This window comes from Bufo bufo, chromosome 3 (assembly GCF_905171765.1).
Source record: "Bufo bufo chromosome 3, aBufBuf1.1, whole genome shotgun sequence".
NCBI classification, from domain to species: Eukaryota; Metazoa; Chordata; class Amphibia; order Anura; family Bufonidae; genus Bufo; species Bufo bufo.
In genome coordinates this window covers 706,912,700-706,934,494 of record NC_053391.1, presented here as the reverse complement: position 1 = coordinate 706,934,494, position 21,795 = coordinate 706,912,700, and the positions used below count along the sequence as shown (strand labels likewise).

General features: G+C 46.6%; 1 protein-coding gene and 1 long non-coding RNA gene across 2 annotated transcripts; one reads left to right on the top strand and one right to left on the bottom strand.

Moving 5' to 3' along the window:
* Positions 1 to 12,933: 12,933 nt before the first annotated feature.
* On the bottom strand, positions 12,934 to 13,460 carry LOC120994247. Its single transcript, XR_005777370.1, has 3 exons — positions 13,246 to 13,460; positions 13,060 to 13,062; positions 12,934 to 12,980 (listed from the first exon to the last, which is right to left on the bottom strand). It is a non-coding gene; the product is annotated as an uncharacterized LOC120994247 (long non-coding RNA).
* Positions 13,461 to 18,348: 4,888 nt separating this feature from the next.
* Positions 18,349 to 21,795, top strand: LOC120994150 (fibrous sheath CABYR-binding protein-like). Its single transcript, XM_040422603.1, is given in 6 exon segments — positions 18,349 to 18,645; positions 19,073 to 19,318; positions 19,320 to 19,844; positions 19,918 to 20,001; positions 20,004 to 20,249; positions 21,772 to 21,795. Coding segments are annotated over 6 exon segments (1,422 nt in total).

Below are 21,795 nucleotides of genomic sequence, written 5' to 3'. Positions count from 1 at the left end.
CACATCATAATTTCTCTCAGCGGGGGATAGTTTTTACGAGAAAAATGCACATGGTCGCCATTTGCCAGGTGATGGGCCCTGTGGCAAACTGCTCCTACCCCCACCTCGGAGGCGTCCACTTCCATAATAAACGGTTGTGACACATCTGGCTGCACCAATATGGGAGCAGAAGAGAAGCATTCCTTAATCGCAGAAAAGGCTTGCAACGCCGAATCAGAACACACAGAGCCATCCGTCCCTTTCTTAGTCATGTCCGTTAAGGGTTTTACTATTGTCGAATAAGTCTTAATACATTTATGGTAATAGTTGGTGAACCCTAAAAACCACATAAGAGCCTTTAGATGTTCGGGTCGATCCCAGTTCAATACAGCACAGACTTTCTCAGGATCCATTCGAAAACCCGAAGATGACAGCAGGTAGCCCAAGAACTGCACCTCGTGTACCGCAAAAACATTTCTCTAATTTTGCAAACAATTTATTATCCCTTAGGATCTGTAACACCTGTCTCACATGATTCTGATGTGTCTCCATGTCAGGAGAATAAATAAGAATGTCATCCAAATACACAACCACAAACCTCCCCACAAGGTGATGAAAGATGTCATTCACAAAATGTTAGGAGACCACAGGGGCATTGGTCAACCCGAAAGGCATGACCAGGTTCTCAAAGTGCCCCTCAGGGGTATTAAAAGCAGTCTTCCATTCATCCCCTTCCTTGATCCTAACCAGATTATATGCCCCCCTTAAGTCCAACTTGATTAACGCCTTGGCACCAATAATCTGGTTAAACAAATCGGGAAACAAAGGAAGAGGGTAAGGATCACGGACAGTAATCTGATTGAGTTCACGAAAATCCAGACATGGCCGAAGACCTCCATCTTTTTTTATTACAACAAAGAACCCTGCAGCCACTGGAGACTTGGAAGGTCTTATGTGCCCTTTCTTCAGACTCTCGGCAATATATTCTCTCATGGCCTGCTGTTCAGGTCCAGAAAGATTATACAACCTAGATTTAGGCAATATAGCCCCAGGAATAAGATTGACAGGGCAATCATATTCCTGATGGGGAGGTAAATCCTGACATCCACTCTCAGAAAACACATCGGCAAACTCGGATATAAAAGAGGGTGCAGCCTTAGTAGTAACCACAGAAAAGGATGTATTGAGACAATGATCAATGCAATAGTCCCCCAATCCAGAATCTGCCTAGCTTGCTAATCGACAACCTTGCTTGGCAAGCCACGGTAAACCCAGAACCATAGGTGCAGGGAGACCTTCCAAGACAAAAGACGAGAGAACTTCTTGATGAAAGTCACCCGCTCTTACTCAGAGGTGCTTGTCGCAAGTTTTGAATGACATCAGATTAAGAGGGGCAGAATCAATAGCAAATACAGGTGTCACGACTGTGACTGATCCAGACAGGTCTGGGAGGAGAAGGTCGCAGCGACTTGCTACTCGCGATAGCTTGTGAGTTTGCTCCGTGGTTCAGGGTATGTCATCTGGGTTTTGCCTTGTGAACCTTTTTGTCCTGACTGGGAGTTTGTAGGCATCCTTCTCAGGTGAGTCCTGTCTGCCACTCCCAGCTACTATATTAGTTTCACTTTCACTTGCAGTCATTGCCAGATATAGTCCTTACTTCCAGTTCTATTCTGACCTTTGAAGGAGATCGTTTGATGGTGTTGCTGTGGAGCTCTTGTCCGGCGTGGACTGTCGTGATTGGGATCGCCTTCTCTGCTCGTGACTGGATAAGTCTATCTCTGATATAGTTTGTTTGTTGCTGTCTTCCCCTGCTGTTCTCCTAGACATGAGTGATGGTGACTAGCGCTCCCATCGGCTTTTCCCCACTCTAGGCTTGTTAGGGTGACTGAGGGTTTAGGCATCCTGCTCGCCGCACGGGTTCACACCCCGTCTAGGGTATCAGGGCAGACAGGTGCCAGCTTAGGGTTAGTCAGGGGTGGCCATACTATTCCCATCCGTAGATAAGGGTCCCCCTTCCCCTCCGTCTGGTGCGACACGACTGCTGCTGGGATAGCGGTCGTGACAACAGGAATGTCTTTTTTTAATGTACTTGGTGATTACCCATGCATGCGGACAAACTGAGCATCAATCAAGTTCACCCCGGCCCCGCTGTCGATAAATACTTTAATTCCCACAGTTTTTGACTATAGCGCCCCCTCGGCAGTCAGGAGAAATCGTGTACTACCAGCAAAGGACAAATGCACATTCTCTGAATCCCCACTCACACCTCCGAGTCAAAGGAATACGGTACGTTATGTAATAGAGCGTCCTGAGAGAGCGGGCCCTTAGATCTCTCTCTCAGGCGTCTATCAATACGTACAGCCAAAGTCATAGCGGCTTCCAAAGACTCAGGATTTCCATGTAAAGCCAAAGCGTCCTTCAGCCTCTCAGATAATCCCTGACAAAACTGGCTACGGAGAGCTGGATCGTTCCACTCAGTATCCGTAGCCCACCTCCTAAATTCGGAACAATAGATCTCCGCCAAACGCTCTCCCTGACGCAGGCCACGTAATTTAGTCTAGGCCAGGGAGGTTCAGTCCGGGTAATCATAGATGAGACCTAAAGCTCCGAAAAATGCATCTACCGATTGGAGAGACTGTGATACGGTCGGCAGAGAAAAAGCCCAAGACTGGGCGTCCCCTTTAAGCAACGAAATAATCACACCCACTCTCCGGCTCTCGTTCCCAGATGAGTGTGGACACAGCTTAAACTGCACGCTTCCCTGAACCGAATGAAATTATCACTGTGAGACGGTCGAGCGGACGTCAGCCACCTCCAGAGACAGCCCCTGCAGCTGTCCGGTCAGAGCAGCGATAACATCCATGGCTGAACTGATACAGACAACAAAATGACGGTTATTCGGCGGTTTATAATGTCACGATCAGTGTGGGGGGAAAACTCCACACTAAACACAGGAGGGAAGGAGGCCTGGAAACAAGGGAAGGAACAGGTGGCCTCCTAAACATCCCTAATCCGGGCCCTGACTACCTATCAATAAGAATAGACCTTGGAGGTAGGAATATTCATATGCTGGATACCCAGGCCCTGTGGGGTTTTGCTCTGGTAGACAGGCTAGCGGACCCAGTGCAGAGGCAGAAACTCTTTAACTTAAACAGTTCGGTGTTTATTCACACATAAGGAAACACAAAATGACCGTTCACAGTCTTGGTGTTTGTTCACACCATGCAATGTCCATTGAACAAAATCTTCACCTGCTTAGCAGTCTTTCCCCCAGCCGTCCACAGCAGGCTTTAGGGGCCTCTTTCCCGGTATGCGGCTTCCAAGCCTGTAGCATGGCACCAGTTCACAGATCCCAGAACAGAGTCTCCACAGCTTCCCTGTCCGATGGAGGATCACCCACACCCAGCTGAGACTGCTGGCTGGGTTTTATATAGGCCAATAAAGACCCGGCTTGGAACGTGAGGAGCAGCCCCCCACCCTGCACCTTGGCTGCTCCCAGTAAGGGCTGGACCGGATCAGCTTTACAGCCACACTAAATAACCAATAGTGTCAGTTAGCACTAGCTGCCGCTGACACTTAAAACTACCGGCTATCACCTCACTGAGGCCAGGAACCTTGGTGACACCTACCTTCCTTCAATGACGGCCCCTTGCGCCTTCCTACAGCCCTTATATCCCTATAAGGCCCTGGAATAAGGTTAGGACCAGAGACAACCCATTCCTCCCCAGATGGACGAATGGAAGTCTCTGTCTCAGGTCCAGATACAAACAACAGGGAATATAACAAACACAAAACAGTAAGAAAAAATAAGACTTAGCTTAAAGTAGAAAACTGTACAACCGACCAGCTAGTTAGAAGACAGGAAGAAAATCTATAAACCGCACCTCCAAGAGCGAGAAGCGGCTACTTATGGGGAAGGTAAATTACCAACAATCAACACCTGAAGCAAGGGGTGTGGCATTCACCAAAACACAGACACAATAAGATCCACAGGGAACTTGTCAATTTAACCCACAAGTTGCCAGTCTCTCTGATCTCTTGGTACCTGCCGCCGGAACGTCCATGACACACATGGAGTGTTGAGGTTGTATATATTACTGAAGCATGTGTGGGATGTTACATAGTACCATAGTTTATAAGTCTGAAAAAAGCCCTCCATCCAGTCCTGCCTGTTATCCTATAAGTTGATCAAGAAGGACGGCAAAAAAAAATCCTGTGAGGTGGAAGCCAATTAACCCACTTAAGCGGAAAAATGCATTTCCCGACTCCAATCAAGCAATCAGAATAGCTCCCTGGATCAACGACCCCTCTCTCGTAGCTATAACCTGTAATATTATTACACTCCAGAAATACATCCAGGGCCCTCTTGAATTCCTTTATTGTACTCACCATCACCACCTCCTCAAGCAGAGAGCTCCATAGTCTCACTGCTCTTACAGTAAAGAGTCTATAGTCTCACTGCTCTTACCGTAAAGAGTCCATAGTCTCACTGCTCTTACAGTATAGAGTCCATAGTCTCACTGCTCTTACAGTAAAGAGTCCATAGTCTCACTGCTCTTACAGTAAAGAGTCCATAGTGTCACTGCTCTTACAGTAAACAGTCCATAGTCTCACTGCTCTTACAGTATAGAGTCCATAGTCTCACTGCTCTTACAGTAAAGAGTCCATAGTCTCACTGCTCTTACCGTAAAGAGTCCATAGTCTCACTGCTCTTACAGTATAGAGTCCATAGTCTCACTGCTCTTACCGTAAAGAGTCCATAGTCTCACTGCTTTTACCGTAAAGAGTCCATAGTCTCACTGCTCTTACAGTAAAGAGTCTATAGTCTCACTGCTCTTACCGTAAAGAGTCCATAGTCTCACTGCTCTTACAGTATAGAGTCCATAGTCTCACTGCTCTTACAGTAAAGAGTCCATAGTCTCACTGCTCTTACAGTAAAGAGTCCATAGTGTCACTGCTCTTACAGTAAACAGTCCATAGTCTCACTGCTCTTACAGTATAGAGTCCATAGTCTCACTGCTCTTACAGTAAAGAGTCCATAGTCTCACTGCTCTTACCGTAAAGAGTCCATAGTCTCACTGCTCTTACAGTATAGAGTCCATAGTCTCACTGCTCTTACCGTAAAGAGTCCATAGTCTCACTGCTTTTACCGTAAAGAGTCCATAGTCTCACTGCTCTTACAGTAAAGAGTCCATAGTCTCACTGCTCTTACTGTAAAGAGTCCATAGTCTCACTGCTCTTACAGTACAGAGTCCATAGTCTCACTGCTCTTACCGTAAAGAGTCCATAGTCTCACTGCTCTTACCGTAAAGAGTCCATAGTCTCACTGCTCTTACCGTAAAGAGTCCATAGTCTCACTGCTCTTACCGTAAAGAGTCCATAGTCTCACTGCTCTTACAGTACAGAGTCCATAGTCTCACTGCTCTTACCGTAAAGAGTCCATAGTCTCACTGCTCTTACCGTAAAGAGTCCATAGTCTCACTGTTCTTACCGTAAAGAGTCCATAGTCTCACTGCTCTTACCGTAAAGAGTCCATAGTCTCACTGCTCTTACAGTATAGAGTCCATAGTCTCACTGCTCTTACAGTAAAGAGTCCATAGTCTCACTGTTCTTACAGTAAAAAGTCCATAGTCTCACTGCTCGTACAGTAAAGAGTCCATAGTCTCACTGCTCTTACCGTAAAGAGTCCATAGTCTCACTGCTCTTACTGTAAAGAGTCCATAGTCTCACTGCTCTTGCAGTAAAGAGTCCATAGTCTCACTGCTCTTACCGTAAAGAGTCCATAGTCTCACTGCTCTTACAGTAAAGAGTCCATAGTCTCACTGCTCTTACAGTAAAGAGTCCATAGTCTCACTGCTCTTACTGTAAAGAGTCCATAGTCTCACTGCTCTTCCAGAAAAGAGTCCATAGTCTCACTGCTCTTACAGTAAAGAGCCCATAGTCTCACTGCTCTTACAGTAAAGAGTCCATAGTCTCACTGCTCTTACTGTAAAGAGTCCATAGTCTCACTGCTCTTACAGTAAAGAGTCCATAGTCTCACTGCTCTAACAGTAAAGAGTCCATAGTCTCACAGCTCTTACAGTAAAGAGTCCATAGTCTCACTGCTCTTACTGTAAAGAGTCCATAGTCTCACTGCTCTTACAGTATAGAGTCCATAGTCTCACTGCTCTTACAGTATAGAGTCCATAGTCTCACCGCTCTTACAGTAAAGAGTCCATAGTCTCACTGCTCTTACAGTATAGAGTCCATAGTCTCACTGCTCTTACAGTAAAGAGTCCATAGTCTCACTGCTCTTACAGTAAAGAGTCCATAGTCTCACTGCTCTTACAGTAAAGAGCCCATAGTCTCACTGCTCTTACAGTATAGAGTCCATAGTCTCACTGCTCTTACAGTAAAGAGTCCATAGTCTCACTGCTCTTACAGTATAGAGTCCATAGTCTCACTGCTCTTACAGTAAAGTGTCCATAGTCTCACTGCTCTTACAGTAAAGAGTCCATAGTCTCACTGCTCTTACAGTAAAGAGTCCATAGTCTCACTGCTCTTACAGTAAAGAGTCCATAGTCTCACTGCTCTTACAGTATAGAGTCCATAGTCTCACTGCTCTTACAGTATAGAGTCCATAGTCTCACTGCTCTTACAGTAAAGAGTCCATAGTCTCACTGCTCTTACAGTATAGAGTCCATAGTCTCACTGCTCTTACAGTAAAGAGTCCATAGTCTCACTGCTCTTACAGTAAAGAGTCCATAGTCTCACTGCTCTTACAGTATAGAGACCATAGTCTCACTGCTCTTACAGTAAAGAGTCCATAGTCTCACTGCTCTTACAGTAAAGAGTCCATAGTCTCACTGCTCTTACAGTATAGAGTCCACAGTCTCACTGCTCTTACAGTAAAGAGTCCATAGTCTCACTGCTCTTACAGTATAGAGTCCATAGTCTCACTGCTCTTACAGTAAAGAGTCCATAGTCTCACTGCTCTTACAGTATAGAGTCCATAGTCTCACTGCTCTTACAGTAAAGAGTCCATAGTCTCACTGCTCTTACAGTAAAGAGTCCACAGTCTCACTGCTCTTATAGTAAAGAGTCCATAGTCTCACTGCTCTTACAGTAAAGAGTCCATAGTCTCACTGCTCTTACAGTATAGAGTCCATAGTCTCACTGCTCTTACAGTATAGAGTCCATAGTCTCCCTGCTCTTACAGTAAAGAGTCCATAGTCTCACTGCTCTTACAGTAAAGAGTCCATAGTCTCACTGCTCTTACAGTATAGAGTCCATAGTCTCACTGCTCTTACAGTAAAGAGTCCATAGTCTCACTGCTCTTACAGTAAAGAGTCCATAGTCTCACTGCTCTTACAGTAAAGAGTCCATAGTCTCACTGCTCTTACAGTATAGAGTCCACAGTCTCACTGCTCTTACAGTAAAGAGTCCATAGTCTCACTGCTCTTACAGTAAAGAGTCCATAGTCTCACTGCTCTTACAGTATAGAGACCATAGTCTCACTGCTCTTACAGTAAAGAGTCCATAGTCTCACTGCTCTTACAGTAAAGAGTCCATAGTCTCACTGCTCTTACAGTATAGAGTCCATAGTCTCACTGCTCTTACAGTAAAGAGTCCATAGTCCCACTTCCATTACAGTAAAGAGTCCATAGTCTCACTGCTCTTACAGTAAAGAGTCCATAGTCCCACTTCCATTACAGTAAAGAGTCCATAGTCCCACTGCTCTTACAGTAAAGAGTCCATAGTCCCACTGCTCTTACAGTAAAGAGTCCATAGTCCCACTTCCATTACAGTACAGAGTCCGCAGTCTCACTGCTCTTACAGTAAAGAGGAACAAAAGTACCAAACTTCAAAAAAGCTAAATTTAGCCAACTAACAGCGGCCATAGGCCTAACTAACTGGGTCAAACTCGTCAAAAATAAAAATACAGGATCCAAAGTGGGCGTAAGAGCAGTACAATTACCCTGCAAACAAATGTGGATATGGAAATGACTTAAAATGTCATAAAATACATAAAACTAAAAAATGACAATCTTGAACCAAGAGGCGGAGGTACAACTGAAGTAGGAAGTTGAGGAGGCTGTGTACATGGCGGTGTAGGTGGAGGAGGCGGCAGCTCCGTCAGTTCTGTGTCAGGTTACTAAGGGCCATGACAGTTTTGTGATTGTACGTTGTGGGCAAAAACTTTGTAAAACATTTTGTCTCAGTTCTAAATCTCTCACGTCCCCTATCTGGGGACCATATATTGAAAGAATCTTTCTCCTACTATAGTAAGACAGATGCCAAAGGGGTGTTCTAAATTTAAAAAATTGGCAGATACAGTCAGGTCCATAATTATTGGGACATCAACACAATTGTAACATGTTTGGCTCTATACACCACCACACTGGATGTGAGATGAAACGGACAAGATGTGCTTTACCTGCAGACTGTCAGCTGTAATTTGAGGCCATTTACATCCAAATCAGGTGAACGGTGCAGGAATTACAGCAGTTTGCATATGTGCCTCCCACTTGTTAAGGGACCAAAAGTAATGGGACAATTGTCTTCTCAGCTGTTCCATGGCCAGGTGTGTGTTATTCCCTCATTATCCCAATTACAATGAGCAGATAAAAGGTCAGAGGTCATTTCCAGTCTGCTATTTGCATTTGGAATCTGTTGCTGTCAACTCTCAAGATGAGATCCAAAGAGCTGTCACTATGAGTGAAGCCATCATTAGGCTGAAAAAACACAACAAACCCATCAGAGAGATAACAAAAACATTAGGCGCGGCCAAAACAACTGTCTGAAACACCCTTAAAAAGAAAGATCGCAACAGTGAGCTCAGCAACAACAAAAGACCCGGAAGACCACGGAAAACAACTGTGGTGGATGACCGAAAAATTATTTCCCTGGTGAAGAAAACGCCCTTCACAACAGTTGGCCAGATCAAGAACACTCTCCAGGAGGTAGGTGTATGTGTGTCAAAGTCAACAATCAGGAGAAGACTTCACCAGAGTGAATACAGAGGGTTCACCACAAGATGTAAACCTTTGGTAAGCCTCAAAAACAGGAAGGCCAGATTAGAGTTTGCCAAACAACATCTAAAAAAGCCTTCACAGTTCTGGAACAACATCCTATGGACAGATGAGACCAAGATCAACTTGTACCAGAGTGATGGGAAGAGAAGAGTATGGAGAAGGAAAGGAACTGCTCATGATCCTAAGCATACCACCTCATCAGTGAAGCATGGTGGAGGTAGTGTCATGGCGTGGGCATGTATGGCTGCCAATGGAACTGCTTCTCTTGTATTTATTGATGATGTGACTGCTGACAAAAGCAGCAGGATGAATTCTGAAGTGTTTCGGGCAATATTATCTGCTCATATTCAGCTAAATGCTTCAGACTCATTAGACGGCACTTCACAGTGCAGATGGACAATGACCCAAAGCATACTGCAAAAGCAACCAAAGAGTTATTTAAGGGAAAGAAGTGGAATATTATGCAATGGCCGAGTCAATCACCGGACCTGAATCCGATTGAGCATTTCACTTGCTGAAGACAAAACTGAAGGGAAAATGCCCCAAGAACAAGCAGGAACTGAAGACAGTTGCAGTAGAGGCCTGGCAGAGCATCACCAGGGATGAGACCCAGCGTCTGGTGATGTCTCTGCGTTCCAGTACTTCAGGCTGTAATTGAACGCAAAGGATTTGCAACCAAGTATTAAAATGTGAAAGTTTGATTTATGATTATTATTCTGTCCCATTACTTTTGGTCCCGGAACAAGTGGGAGGCACATATGCAAACTGCTGTAATTCCTGCACCGTTCACCTGATTTGGATGTAAATACCCTCAAATTACAGCTGACAGTCTGCAGGTAAAGCACATCTTGTTTGTTACATTTCAAATCCATTTTGGTGGTGTATAGAGACAAAAAATTTAGAATCGTGTCGATGTCCCAATATTTATGGACCTGACTGTATATGGAGGGGGTGTTCCTAATTTTCTTAAATAATTCATGTCTTTCACAGACATACTCCACAGAGTCTCACAGACATACTCCACAGAAGAATTTCCTCTCCCAGATTAGTTGGATGGATTCAAAATGGGTAATCTTATTATAATTCTTAATATAATTTTTTATTTTTTGGGGGGGGGGTTAGTAACTGTCGACCACTAAACTTTGGGAGATGGCAAAGAGAACACACAAAATGCGCTGGAGTACAACAATGGCTCCCGGTATACTTCTCTACTCTGCCATTATAAGACATAACAATCTTGAGGCGGAGATCCAAGTGGAGGAGAAGGCGGTGCAAATTGTAGAGGCGAACGCGGCGGTGCAGGCGGAAGAAGCGGAGGAGGTCACTACCTTTTTGTTTTTGTTTGTTTTTTTATTAAATATTTTTCTCAACATTGGGAAAAAGAACGCACAAACTGCGCTGGGGAACAATTGCCGGGTGCGGCTGGTATACCTCTCCATTCTGGCCAAGGTACGGGCAAGTCCTGTGGAATCCATGCCTGGTGTTTCATTTGGGCGCATAGTTGGCACAGATCAACAACGTTGACAATGTGCTGTAGAGGTCCCTACAACACATATTTTAGCCATAGTAATCTGAGGGCCAATGTCGTATTCAGCCGCTTGGTTCACCCTCCACTGGACAGGAGGTTAGAACCTGGATGTGCCTCAGGGGAGAACTACTACTACTTAGGTCTACCTAATGCTAAAACTCTTGCACAGGTGTTTGTGGACAACATCGTGAAACTACATCGTATTCCCTCTGATGTGGTGTCTGATCGGGGGACTCAGTTTGTTTCCAAATTCTGGAAGGCGTTCTGTACTTGTCTGGGTGTACAATTGTCCTTCTCTTCGGCCTTTCATCCTCAGTCGACCGGACAGACCGAGCGCAAGAATCTGGAGACTTATTTGAGATGTTTTGTCTCTGAGAACCAGGAGGAGACGCCTTCATTCTTGGCTTTGGCCGAGTTTTCTATAAATAACTGTAGACAGGAGTCCACTGATAAGTTGCCATTTTTTGGGGCATGTGGGTTACACCCGCAATTTGGCACTTTTTCTGGTACTGAGACTTCTGGTGTACCGGAAGAGGAAATATTTTTCTCTTCTTTGTCATCTATCTGTCGGAAAATTCAAAATAATCTGAAAAAGATGAGTAAGAAGTATAAACGCATGGCTGACAAGAGATGCATGAATGTTCCGGACCTGAGAGTGGGTGATTCTGTGTGGCTGTCCACAAGAAACATTAAGTTGAAAATACCTTCTTGGAAGTTGGGTCCAAGGTTTATTGGTCCATATAAGATCACTGCCGTTATTAACACTGTAACCTTACGTCTTGAGCTTCCTCAAGCTTTGAAGATTCATAACATGTTCCATAGGTCGTTGTTGAAGAGATATGTTGAACCTGTTGTGCCGTCCTCCTTGCCCCCGCTCCTGTCATGGTGGATGGTAATTTAGAAATTTGAAATCGCCAAGATAATTGACTCCCAAGTTCTCCATAGATCCCTACAGTATCTCGTGCAGTGGAGGGGTTACGGACCTGAGGAAAGGATGTGTGTCCCAGCGACCAACATTAATGCAAATCGTCTTGTGAGGGCCTATCACAGAGATCATCCGGAGAAAGTCAGTCCTGGGTGTCTGGAGGCCACCCGTAGAAGGAGGGGTACTGTCACGGTCACTCCCAGGCTAGGTGTTAGAAGGTCAGAGAGGCTGTCTGCACTTGATATCATCTTTGTTGATGGTAATGACCACACCTCTAGTCAGGCGCAGCATGGTGGTCATTACTGTTTAAGTCTGGCTACTTCCTTCACTCATTGCGGTGTATAGCTTCATTTGCAAGTGGAAGAGCTGGTGTGTGTTGTCTCCTCTGGTGTTCCTGCTCTTTCTTCTACTTCAGGAGTTAAGTGTCTCATTCCTTTGTATTTGTTTTGTGTTGTTTCCCCTGCCTTCTGGTATCTGGTCTGAGTCAAGGCCCCTGTTCCTTCTGCTTAAGGAATGGGTAGTCTTTGGGCCCTATCACTACCTCAAGCATTACAGGGTAGTCAGGCTTTAGGTTCCAGTGAATGAACGGTCCTACCACTGAGGTCCGTTCATTCGGTTAGCAGTCAGGGCTAGGGTTAGGATTCATTAGGTGGTGACCTTTTCCTCTTGTGTTTGGTGTGGTGTTCCCTCCCACACCTCGTCCTGACAAGTAGTCCTAGGTACTACTACTCTTAGCATCCACTATGTACTTATACTACCTGCAGTCCCTAAGTACATTTTCACAGGGACTGCAGGTAGTATAAGTACATAGTGGATGCCAGGAGTAGTAGTCTTAGGTACAAGATTATGACTACCTCTCCTTTTATATATTTAAAAAAAAATAAAAAAATCCAGCCAGACAGCCCACCAGCCTGTCAAACGACTGCCCGTCTGCCAGACAGCCTTCCCCCATTCTATTTAGGCCTTCCCCCTTATTTTTTTTCCCCAAAAATGACAAGTCAGTAATATTTTAGTGGGTCTGTTGTCTTCTGTAGAGTGTAAATATAATTTTTTTGGGGTAGCATTCCCAACTGTAATATTGTATAATTATTAAAATTTTTATTTTTTTATCCTCAGTCATCATCTCTGGAGGAGATGCATCCCGGCCATGAAGTTGGGGGTGGAGGACAGCAAACGGTAGGTGTTTAATTTTAAATTTTTTCACAAAGATACATGTTATTGTATGTTCTTAAATTATATATATTTTTTTGTATTTTACAGCCATCTCGTCCCGTTGCCTCTCAGAAAGGTCATCGAACCTCTGCCAGAGGAAGTCGGGGAGCACGCGCGGTCGGGGTCGTGTGAGTATTTTCAATCAAAGTCTTTGTAATTTTAAAAGTTTAAAACATTATGTTAATTTTTTTAATAATTTTTTTGTTAGGGCTAAGGTTAGTCTCCACCAGAAGGGATGAGGAGTACGTTGGCAATTTTTTTTTATTGACAATGACCTCCTCATCCAGATGGGGGAGGAACGATCACCGTTGTGGGAGCACACCTACCGCCGCCATGCAGACCACCAAGCAACCCGGCTCCTCTGGCACGAGATATGTGAGGCCATTGTGCCAAATTGGGACGACCTCAGAGACAGGCAACGAGATGAGTGCCATAAGTATACAGTATTTCATTTGTAGATAGCATACACGTATGTTTTATTGCTCAAAAGTGGTTTACCTTCTAGTTGCTGTGGGTCACTGCCACCGATTGTTTAACAACAATTTTTTTTTAATTGTTGTTGTGGCTGGGTCAATTAAATAATAAACCATTTTTGATGTCAACAAATCATGTATTTTAAAGACTAACCTTTTTTTTTTTTTATGTTCCAGGGTCGACAATCGTGGTTCGGTGGCGGTCAATCAGGGACCGCTACAAGAAAGATTATAACGAGGAACTTCAGCGCCCTAGTGGTTAGGGAGGAACCTCAAGGTGGCAATATCGCTATTCTGCCGCCTTGGGGTTCCTACGAAGAGCCCTAGAGCTGCGAAGGTAAAATATGATGTGTATACAGATTATGAATTACGTTCTCCTATCTATGTGTATGGCCCAGGCAGACTGTCCTCTGGCACTCTGTCTTGGACATCCACATAGTATTTTGTGGAGTAGAGATGAGTGAAGCCTGCTTCAGGTTATACTTCCGAACATACTGTACATAGACACTTCTCTGTACACTAATAGAATGTATGGGCTCTATGTACAGTATTTGTATGACTTTTTTTGCAATGCAACTTCCTATGTAGCATCAGAAGTCGATTTGCTCACCTCTATCCAGAAGTTCTCCACCAAAATACACTGCTCAAAAAAATAAAGGGAACACTTAAACAACACAATGTAACTCCAAGTCAATCACACTTCTGTGAAATCAAACTGTCCACTTAGGAAGCAACACTGAGTGACAATCAATTTCACATGCTGTTGTGCAAATGGGATGGACAACAGGTGGAAATTATAGGCAATTAGCAAGACACCCCCAATAAAGGAGTGGTTCTGCAGGTGGGGACCACAGACCACTTCTCAGTTCCTATGCTTCCTGGCTGATGTTTTGGTCACTTTTGAATGCTGGCGGTGCTTTCACTCTAGTGGTAGTATGAGACGGAGTCTACAACCCACACAAGTGGCTCAGGTAGTGCAGCTTATCCAGGATGGCACATCAATGCGAGCTGTGGCAAGAAGGTTTGCTGTGTCTGTCAGCGTAGTGTCCAGAGCATGGGGGCGCTACCAGGAGACAGGCCAGTACATCAGGAGACGTGGAGGAGGCCGTAGGAGGGCAACAACCCAGCAGCAGGACCGCTACCTCCGTCTTTGTGCAAGCAGGAACAGGAGGAGCACTGCCAGAGCCCTGCAAAATGACCTCCAGCAGGCCACAAATGTGCATGTGTCTGCTCAAACGGTCAGAAACAGACTCCATGAGGGTGATATGAGGGCCCGACGTCCACAGGTGGGGGTTGTGCTTACAGCCCAACACCGTGCAGGACGTTTGGCATTTGCCAGAGAACACCAAAATTGGCAAATTCACCACTGGCGCCTTGTGCTCTTCACAGATGAAAGCAGGTTCACACTGAGCACATGTGACAGACGTGACAGAGTCTGGAGACGCCGTGGAGAACGTTCTGCTGCCTGCAACATCCTCCAGCATGACCGGTTTGGCATTGGGTCAGTAATGGTGTGGGGTGGCATTTCTTTGGAGGGCCGCACAGCCCTCCATGTGCTCGCCAGAGGTAGCCTGACTGCCATTAGGTACCGAGATGAGATCCTCAGACCCCTTGTGAGACCATATGCTGGTGCGGTTGGCCCTGGGTTCCTCCTAATGCAAGACAATGCTAGACCTCATGTGGCTGGGGTGTGTCAGCAGTTCCTGCAAGACGAAGGCATTGATGCTATGGACTGGCCCGCCCGTTCCCCAGACCTGAATCCAATTGAGCACATCTGGGACATCATGTCTCGCTCTATCCACCAACGTCACGTTGCACCACAGACTGTCCAGGAGTTGGCAGATGCTTTAGTCCAGGTCTGGGAGGAGATCCCTCAGGAGACCGTCCGCCACTTCATCAGGAGCATGCACAGGCGTTGTAGGGAGGTCATACAGGCACGTGGAGGCCACACACACTACTGAGCCTCATTTTGACTTGTTTTAAGGACATTACATCAAAGTTGGATCAGCCTGTAGTGTGTTTTTCCACTTTAATTTTGAGGGTGACTCCAAATCCAGACCTCTATGGGTTGAAAAATTTGATTTCCATTTTTTTATTTTTGTGTGATTTTGTTGTCAGCACATTCAACTATGTAAAGAACAAAGTATTTCAGAAGAATATTTAATTAATTCAGATCTAGGATGTGTTATTTTTGTGTTCCCTTTATTTTTTTGAGCAGTGTACAATTGCGAAATCAATTTCTTTGCTTTACAGAACAGCAAGCAGTACTTGGGCGCCCAAAGTTCCCCAGGAGGCGGTCCCTGATGAGCCGGCCACCGCGGGTCCCTCTCGTCCAGCTTAAGCAAGTGGTCAGGACCTCAATGTTTTCCTACCTGTGCCCTCTGGCGACGCAACGATGGCCACTTTAGGCCCATTATTTGAGGCCCTCATGTGTCGCCAGAGGACAGGTAGGAGCCGTCAGGTAGGAGGGGGCGGTGCTGACGTTGCAAATGAGTCAGATGCTTTTTTATTTGATACCGTTGCTCACCGTGATGGAACACTGCCCCACATCCCTTCCCCTGCCCCAGCCCCATCCCCCGCTCCTGTCCTATCCCCCATCCCACACCTATCCCCCATCCCACACCTATCCCCTACCACTTCCCTATCCCCCACCACTTCCCTATCCCCCACCACTTCCCAACCTCCCCATCCCCCTTCCCATACCCCATCCCAGTCCCAAACTCCTGAGCTATTTTATCACCACTTTTCTCCCTCTCCTCCTCATTACTATCCTCCAACCTCATTCACCACTCCCTCTACTCTATATTGGCACAAGTGGACTGCATCTTGTGGCAAGTGCAACACTGCCCCACATCCCTTCCCCCACCTATCCCCCACTACTACCCTATCCCCCAGCCCACACCCATCCCCCACCCATCCCCCTTCCCAACCTCCCCATCCCCCTTCCCAGCCGCCCCATCCCACTTATCATACCCCATCCCAGTCCCAAACCACTGAGCTATTTTCTCACCACCTTTCTCCCTCTCCTCCTCATTACTATCCTCCAACCTCTTTTACCACTCCCTCTACTCTAGCTCTGGAAACTCCATCTCCTGCCCAATCCTCCACTTTAAATACTCCCTCTGTGGCACTTGCCCCAACACGCACTTATTTGTCCACAGTGGCAGAAGAACAACAGGATTGAGGGGCCCCAAACATGCACTGCCCTCACCCCCCACCCTTCTACTTCCCCCAGGCCTTAATATTGGCAATTATAAATGGTTTTTTTTTAAATTATGTTTTTTTTATATATTTATTTTATAAAAAAGTTATCTATTCTTAATAAATGTTATGTGTTTTTTTTTTTTAAAGGGTTTTTGAAACAAGAAGATCCAAAACGGGTTCTTTAGGAACACTTAAAATATCCCAACGCTGGCGAGAGATCAATATATGCAACTAGACTCAATGTATGTTTTTAAAAAAAATTATGAAACAGACTAATTTTACAAAACAGGTCTTGAAAACCAATACATACTAGTGTATCCACCCACCAACATAACCCCGCAAACAAACTGCATCAAGAATATATTCAAATTGAATGAAAAAAAGAAATGAAGAACAATTGAATTTCGGTCCTGCCACTCTTCCTGCATCGGAGCAAAGGAACCTCTCATCCTGGAAACTGCTACAGTGGTCCGCGGGCCAAAGCTTTCAATACTGTCCAACTCACTGTCTTCAGGAATCTGCTCGACGTGTAGCGGTTCTTTTATGAGGAGGTAGTTGTGTAACACGACAGCTGCCTTTACTACCTCATCAACAGTTAGAACGATAGGCGTATGCTTCGGAATAGCATTGCTCACAGTGAAGTCAACGTCTCTAATGGTCGAGATAGGGGTAAAGCCTGACCATAGGAGCGGGTGAAGTCCCAGTGAACAATACTAATGCAGAGCCTCCATAGCCCTTGGCCTGCGCAATCAAGAGCTGCGCTAGGTAGAGTACTGTGTCAAATAAAGGGAAATGGGGTAGGGAAATGTGTCAGGTTTCAGCTTCGAACCAGGAAAAGCTTAAACATTTATACAGAAATAACAGTTTATATAAAAATAAAAATGTATAAGCATTAAGTGTTCTGCAGGTGAAACACTTCGACAGAAAGTGGTGTCCTGTCTGTCGATGCGATGAGACACTCTTTGGAGCAGATCGTCCAAACTGTCGACGCTCATCTGTCAGTAGTTATGAAACTTGTCCGGATAGTTCCGCAGTTCGGGAAACAGAACTTCAAATGCTCCCCTTCTCATTCTGGCAGAAGTAATCGGATGCACCCGACGACGCCTCGAAGACGTCTTCTCTAGCGGGAAACAAGGATTAGAGCCTGAAATCCAAAGCGAATGTGGTCCGGCATGATCTTTGCTCTCTTCTGAGGCAGCATCTGAGGGGGATGTGACCTTCGTTTGGCTTTTTATAGCCACTGTAGAATTTGCATATGAAATTGTTTCTTTTGATGTCTGAAAATTCAAATACCAGATCCGTTATTCTGTCTGAAACCTGATGATAAAGGATAAGACGGATCCGTTATTTCACCAGATACATCTGACGGATCCGGTAAAAATGATCTCCGTTTACATACGGTTTGCCGGATCCGGTTGGTATTTCCGGCAACTGACTATCAGCTTGCATGCGGTTTGACGGATCTGACAGTCATTTCCAGCAACAGAACTGCCTGCCGGAATCCAACAACGCTACTGTGAAAGTACCCTTAATTGCTTCTTACTGAAAATTTGAATTACTCTGACAGTATCAACACCACCATACTGAAAGGGGCCTCCATGTCCTCGTTGCTTAACTGCAAATGGTGTCACAACTACTTGCTCTGTAAGAGGGACAAAAATCGTAAAAACCTCCTAAAGGGCAAGGGATCCCCCAGACGTGGCAACCAGGCATTTTGCACTCAGTAGCCGTGAACTGCGGTGTGAGCCGTCGGCAGTCGATATGTGCCGAGCAGGTAGGTGTTAAGACACCGGGACTAGAGACTGCGACAAAAGTGTGTGACATTGTGGTAAATGGCAGTCCAAGCGTTGTTGGACGCAGGGAGCCAGGAGAGCCTGGTACAGGTCAGCTTGGTAGCTTGGTACTACGTTCTGGAACATATATGGGAATAGCAAAGACTATCCTGTGGCTCTCACTGAGTGTGAGACTCCAGTGGGAACTGGGACTTATGAACTTGGTGTTGCAAAAAGGCTCATGCATGATGTAATGTTGGGCCGTGATTTCCCCTTGTTCTGGGAGCTGTGGGGAAGAGAAAACAGTTCTGCAGCAAGTGATGAAACTCCTGTCCCTTTAAATGATGGTGTAAGGAAAATTACCATTGAAAACAATGGTGTAGATAGAGAAGAGGTACCTGAACAGAAGGCTGACCACCATAGAGAAGAGGTACCTGAACTGAAGGCCGACCCCCATAAAGAAGAGGTACCTGAACAGAAGGCTGACCCCCATAGAGAAGAGGTACCTGAACAGAAGGCCGACCCCCATAGAGGAGAGGTACCGGAACAGAAGTCTGACCCCCCCTTCCCTATAGAAAAGAGGTACCTAAACAGAAGTCTGACCCCCCCTAGACAAGAGGTACCGGAACAGAAGGCTGACCACCATAGAGAAGTACCCGAACAGAAGGCTGAACCAATAGAGAAGAGGTATGGGAACAGAAGGCTTACCACCACAGAGAAGAGGTACCTGAACAGAAGGCCAACTCCTATGGAGAAGAGGTACCTGAACAGAAGGCCGACCCCAGAGAGAAGAGGTACCTGAACAGAAGGCTGACCCCCCCCATGGATAAGAGGTACCTAAACAGAAGGCTGACCCCCATAGAGAAGAGGTCCCTGAACAGTAGGCTGACCCGCATAAAGAAGAGGTACCTGAACAGAAGCTGACACCCATAGAGAAGAGGTACCGGAACCCCTATAGAGAAGAGGTACCTGAACAGAAGGCCGACCCCCATAGAGAAGAGGTACCGGAACAGAAGGCCGACCCCCATAGAGAAGAGGTACCTGAACAGAAGGTCGACCCCCATAGAGAAGAGGTACCAGAACAGAAGGCCGACCCCCATAGAGAAGAGGTACCAGAACAGAAGGCCGACCCCCATAGAGAAGAGGTACCTCAACAGAAGGCCGACCCCCATAGAGAAGAGGTACCTGAACAGAAGGCCGACCCCCCATAGAGAAGAGGTACCTGAACAGAAGGTCGACCCCCATAGAGAAGAGGTACCTGAACAGAAGGTCGACCCCCATAGAGAAGAGGTACCAGAACAGAAGGCCGACCCCCATAGAGAAGAGGTACCAGAACAGAAGGCCGACCCCCATAGAGAAGAGGTACCTGAACAGAAGGTCGACCCCCATAGAGAAGAGGTACCAGAACAGAAGGTCGACCCCCATAGAGAAGAGGTACCTGAAAAGAAGGCCGACCCCCATAGAGAAGAGGTACCTGAACAGAAGGCCGACCCCCATAGAGAAGAGGTACCTGAACAGAAGGCCGACCCCCATAGAGAAGAGGTACCTGAACAGAAGGCCGACCCCCATAGAGAAGAGGTACCTGAACAGAAGGCCGACCCCCATAGAGAAGAGGTACCTGAACAGAAGGCCGACCCCCATAGAGAAGAGGTACCTGAACAGAAGGCCGACCCCCATAGAGAAGAGGTACCTGAACAGAAGGCCGACCCCCATAGAGAAGAGGTACCTGAACAGAAGGCTGACCCCCTGAACAGAAGGCCGACCCCCATAGAGAAGAGGTACCTGAACAGAAGGCTGACCCCCTGAACAGAAGGCCGACCCCCATAGAGAAGAGGTACCTGAACAGAAGGCCGACCCCCATAGAGAAGAGGTACCTGAACAGAAGGCTGACCCCCTGAACAGAAGGCTGACCCCCATAGAGAAGAGGTACCAGAACAGAAGGCTGACTCCCATAGAGAAGAGGTACCTGAACAGAAGGCCGACCCCCATAGAGAAGAGGTTCCTGAACAGAAGGCTGACCCCCATAGAGAAGAGGTACCTGAACAGAAGGCTGACTCCCATAGAGAAGAGGTACGTGAACAGAAGGCCGACCTCCATAGAGAAGAGGTACCTGAACAGAAGGCCGACCTCCATAGAGAAGAGGTACCTGAACAGAAGGCCGATGTCACGGCTGAGGATGGGGGAAATCCTCAGCCGTGCGATGACGGAAGATGTCCAGTCGCTACTCGCCAGGAACACAGAGTCAGGGAGCAGGTCACCTCCTGTTGCATCCCTAACGCTGACCCTGTCTCCTACCTGCATGGGCCGACCTTGATGGTAGGAGGACCCATGCGCAGGAACCTCGGATCCCTGACTTACCCTCCGACCGGTCCCTGGGCTAAGGAGCAGGGTAAGACAACCCACTCCTCCTAGGCACGGGGGAGCAGGAGTCTCACTGGCCAAGCAGCATGAAGAAGGGGGTACATAAACAGGACTATGGATAAGAGAGGTGAACCAAACAGTTCCACACAAACCTGTCTCAGCCTTGCTGACTGGAACCTGTGCTAAGGAAAGGCTGTCCACACAGACAAAGGTAAACAGCACACACATGAAGACACACAGGGACCAGGACATCCATAGCTGCACAAAAACCAAAGACATAAGACATCAACAACACATCACAGTATTAGAACTTATGACCGGAAGGGTGGCCCTTACAAGAAGATGGAAATCACAGGAGGCTGCAACAGCAAAGCATGACTGAAGCAACCTCCTGAGCCATGCCAAAGTGAGAGGCTTTATAGGTCTAAGAGGCCACACCCAACGGTCAGACACACCCAGTGACATCACACACACTGGGAAGGGAGTTAACCCTTCCAGCACCACAGGAAAGGGAAAACACCAACTTAAAGGGAAAGTGTCCAACACGACAAACACACTGTGGTTGTTGCCGCAGGCAACGACATGGGTGGCAACCGTGTCCTGGGAGTCAGCCCCAAGGCCGGGACACTGCCACCACATGTACACAACGACAAACGTTGCCACGGGCAACCACAGTGCAGGAAAGGTGTCCGTGCAGACCACACAATACACAGAGTGCACACAGACTAACGACAGTGCATACATACACGCACACAAACTCCAAAGGGACCGCACACATACCTGTTGTCCGCGGCAACCGCACTTGAGGCAAACAACAACAAGCCTCAAGCTGCGGTTGAAACAACAACCCAAACCGCGGGCAACTGTATGCGGCTCCCAAGGAGTCACGGCCAAAACCGTGGCCATGACAGCCGTCCTCCATAGAAAAGAGGTACCTGAACAGAAGGCTGACCTCCATAGAGACGAGGTACCTGAACAGAAGGCTGATCACCTGAACAGAAGGCCGACCCCCATAGAGAAGAGGTACCTGAACAGGAGGCCGACCTCTATAGAGAAGAGGTACCTGAACAGAAGGCCGACCTCCATAGAGAAGAGGTACCTGAACAGAAGGCCGACCTCCATAGAGAAGAGGTACCTGAACAGAAGGCCGACCTTCATAGAGAAGAGGTACCTGAACAGAAGGCTAACCCCCCCCCCCCAGAGAAGAGGCACTGCAGCGTCCCACATATGTGTGTTAATGGGAGACTTTAAACATCTGACTATTTCTGTATTTTCATTGTCATTTACACCCACTCGCCCCTAGGTGGTGCTGACATCATACATATAG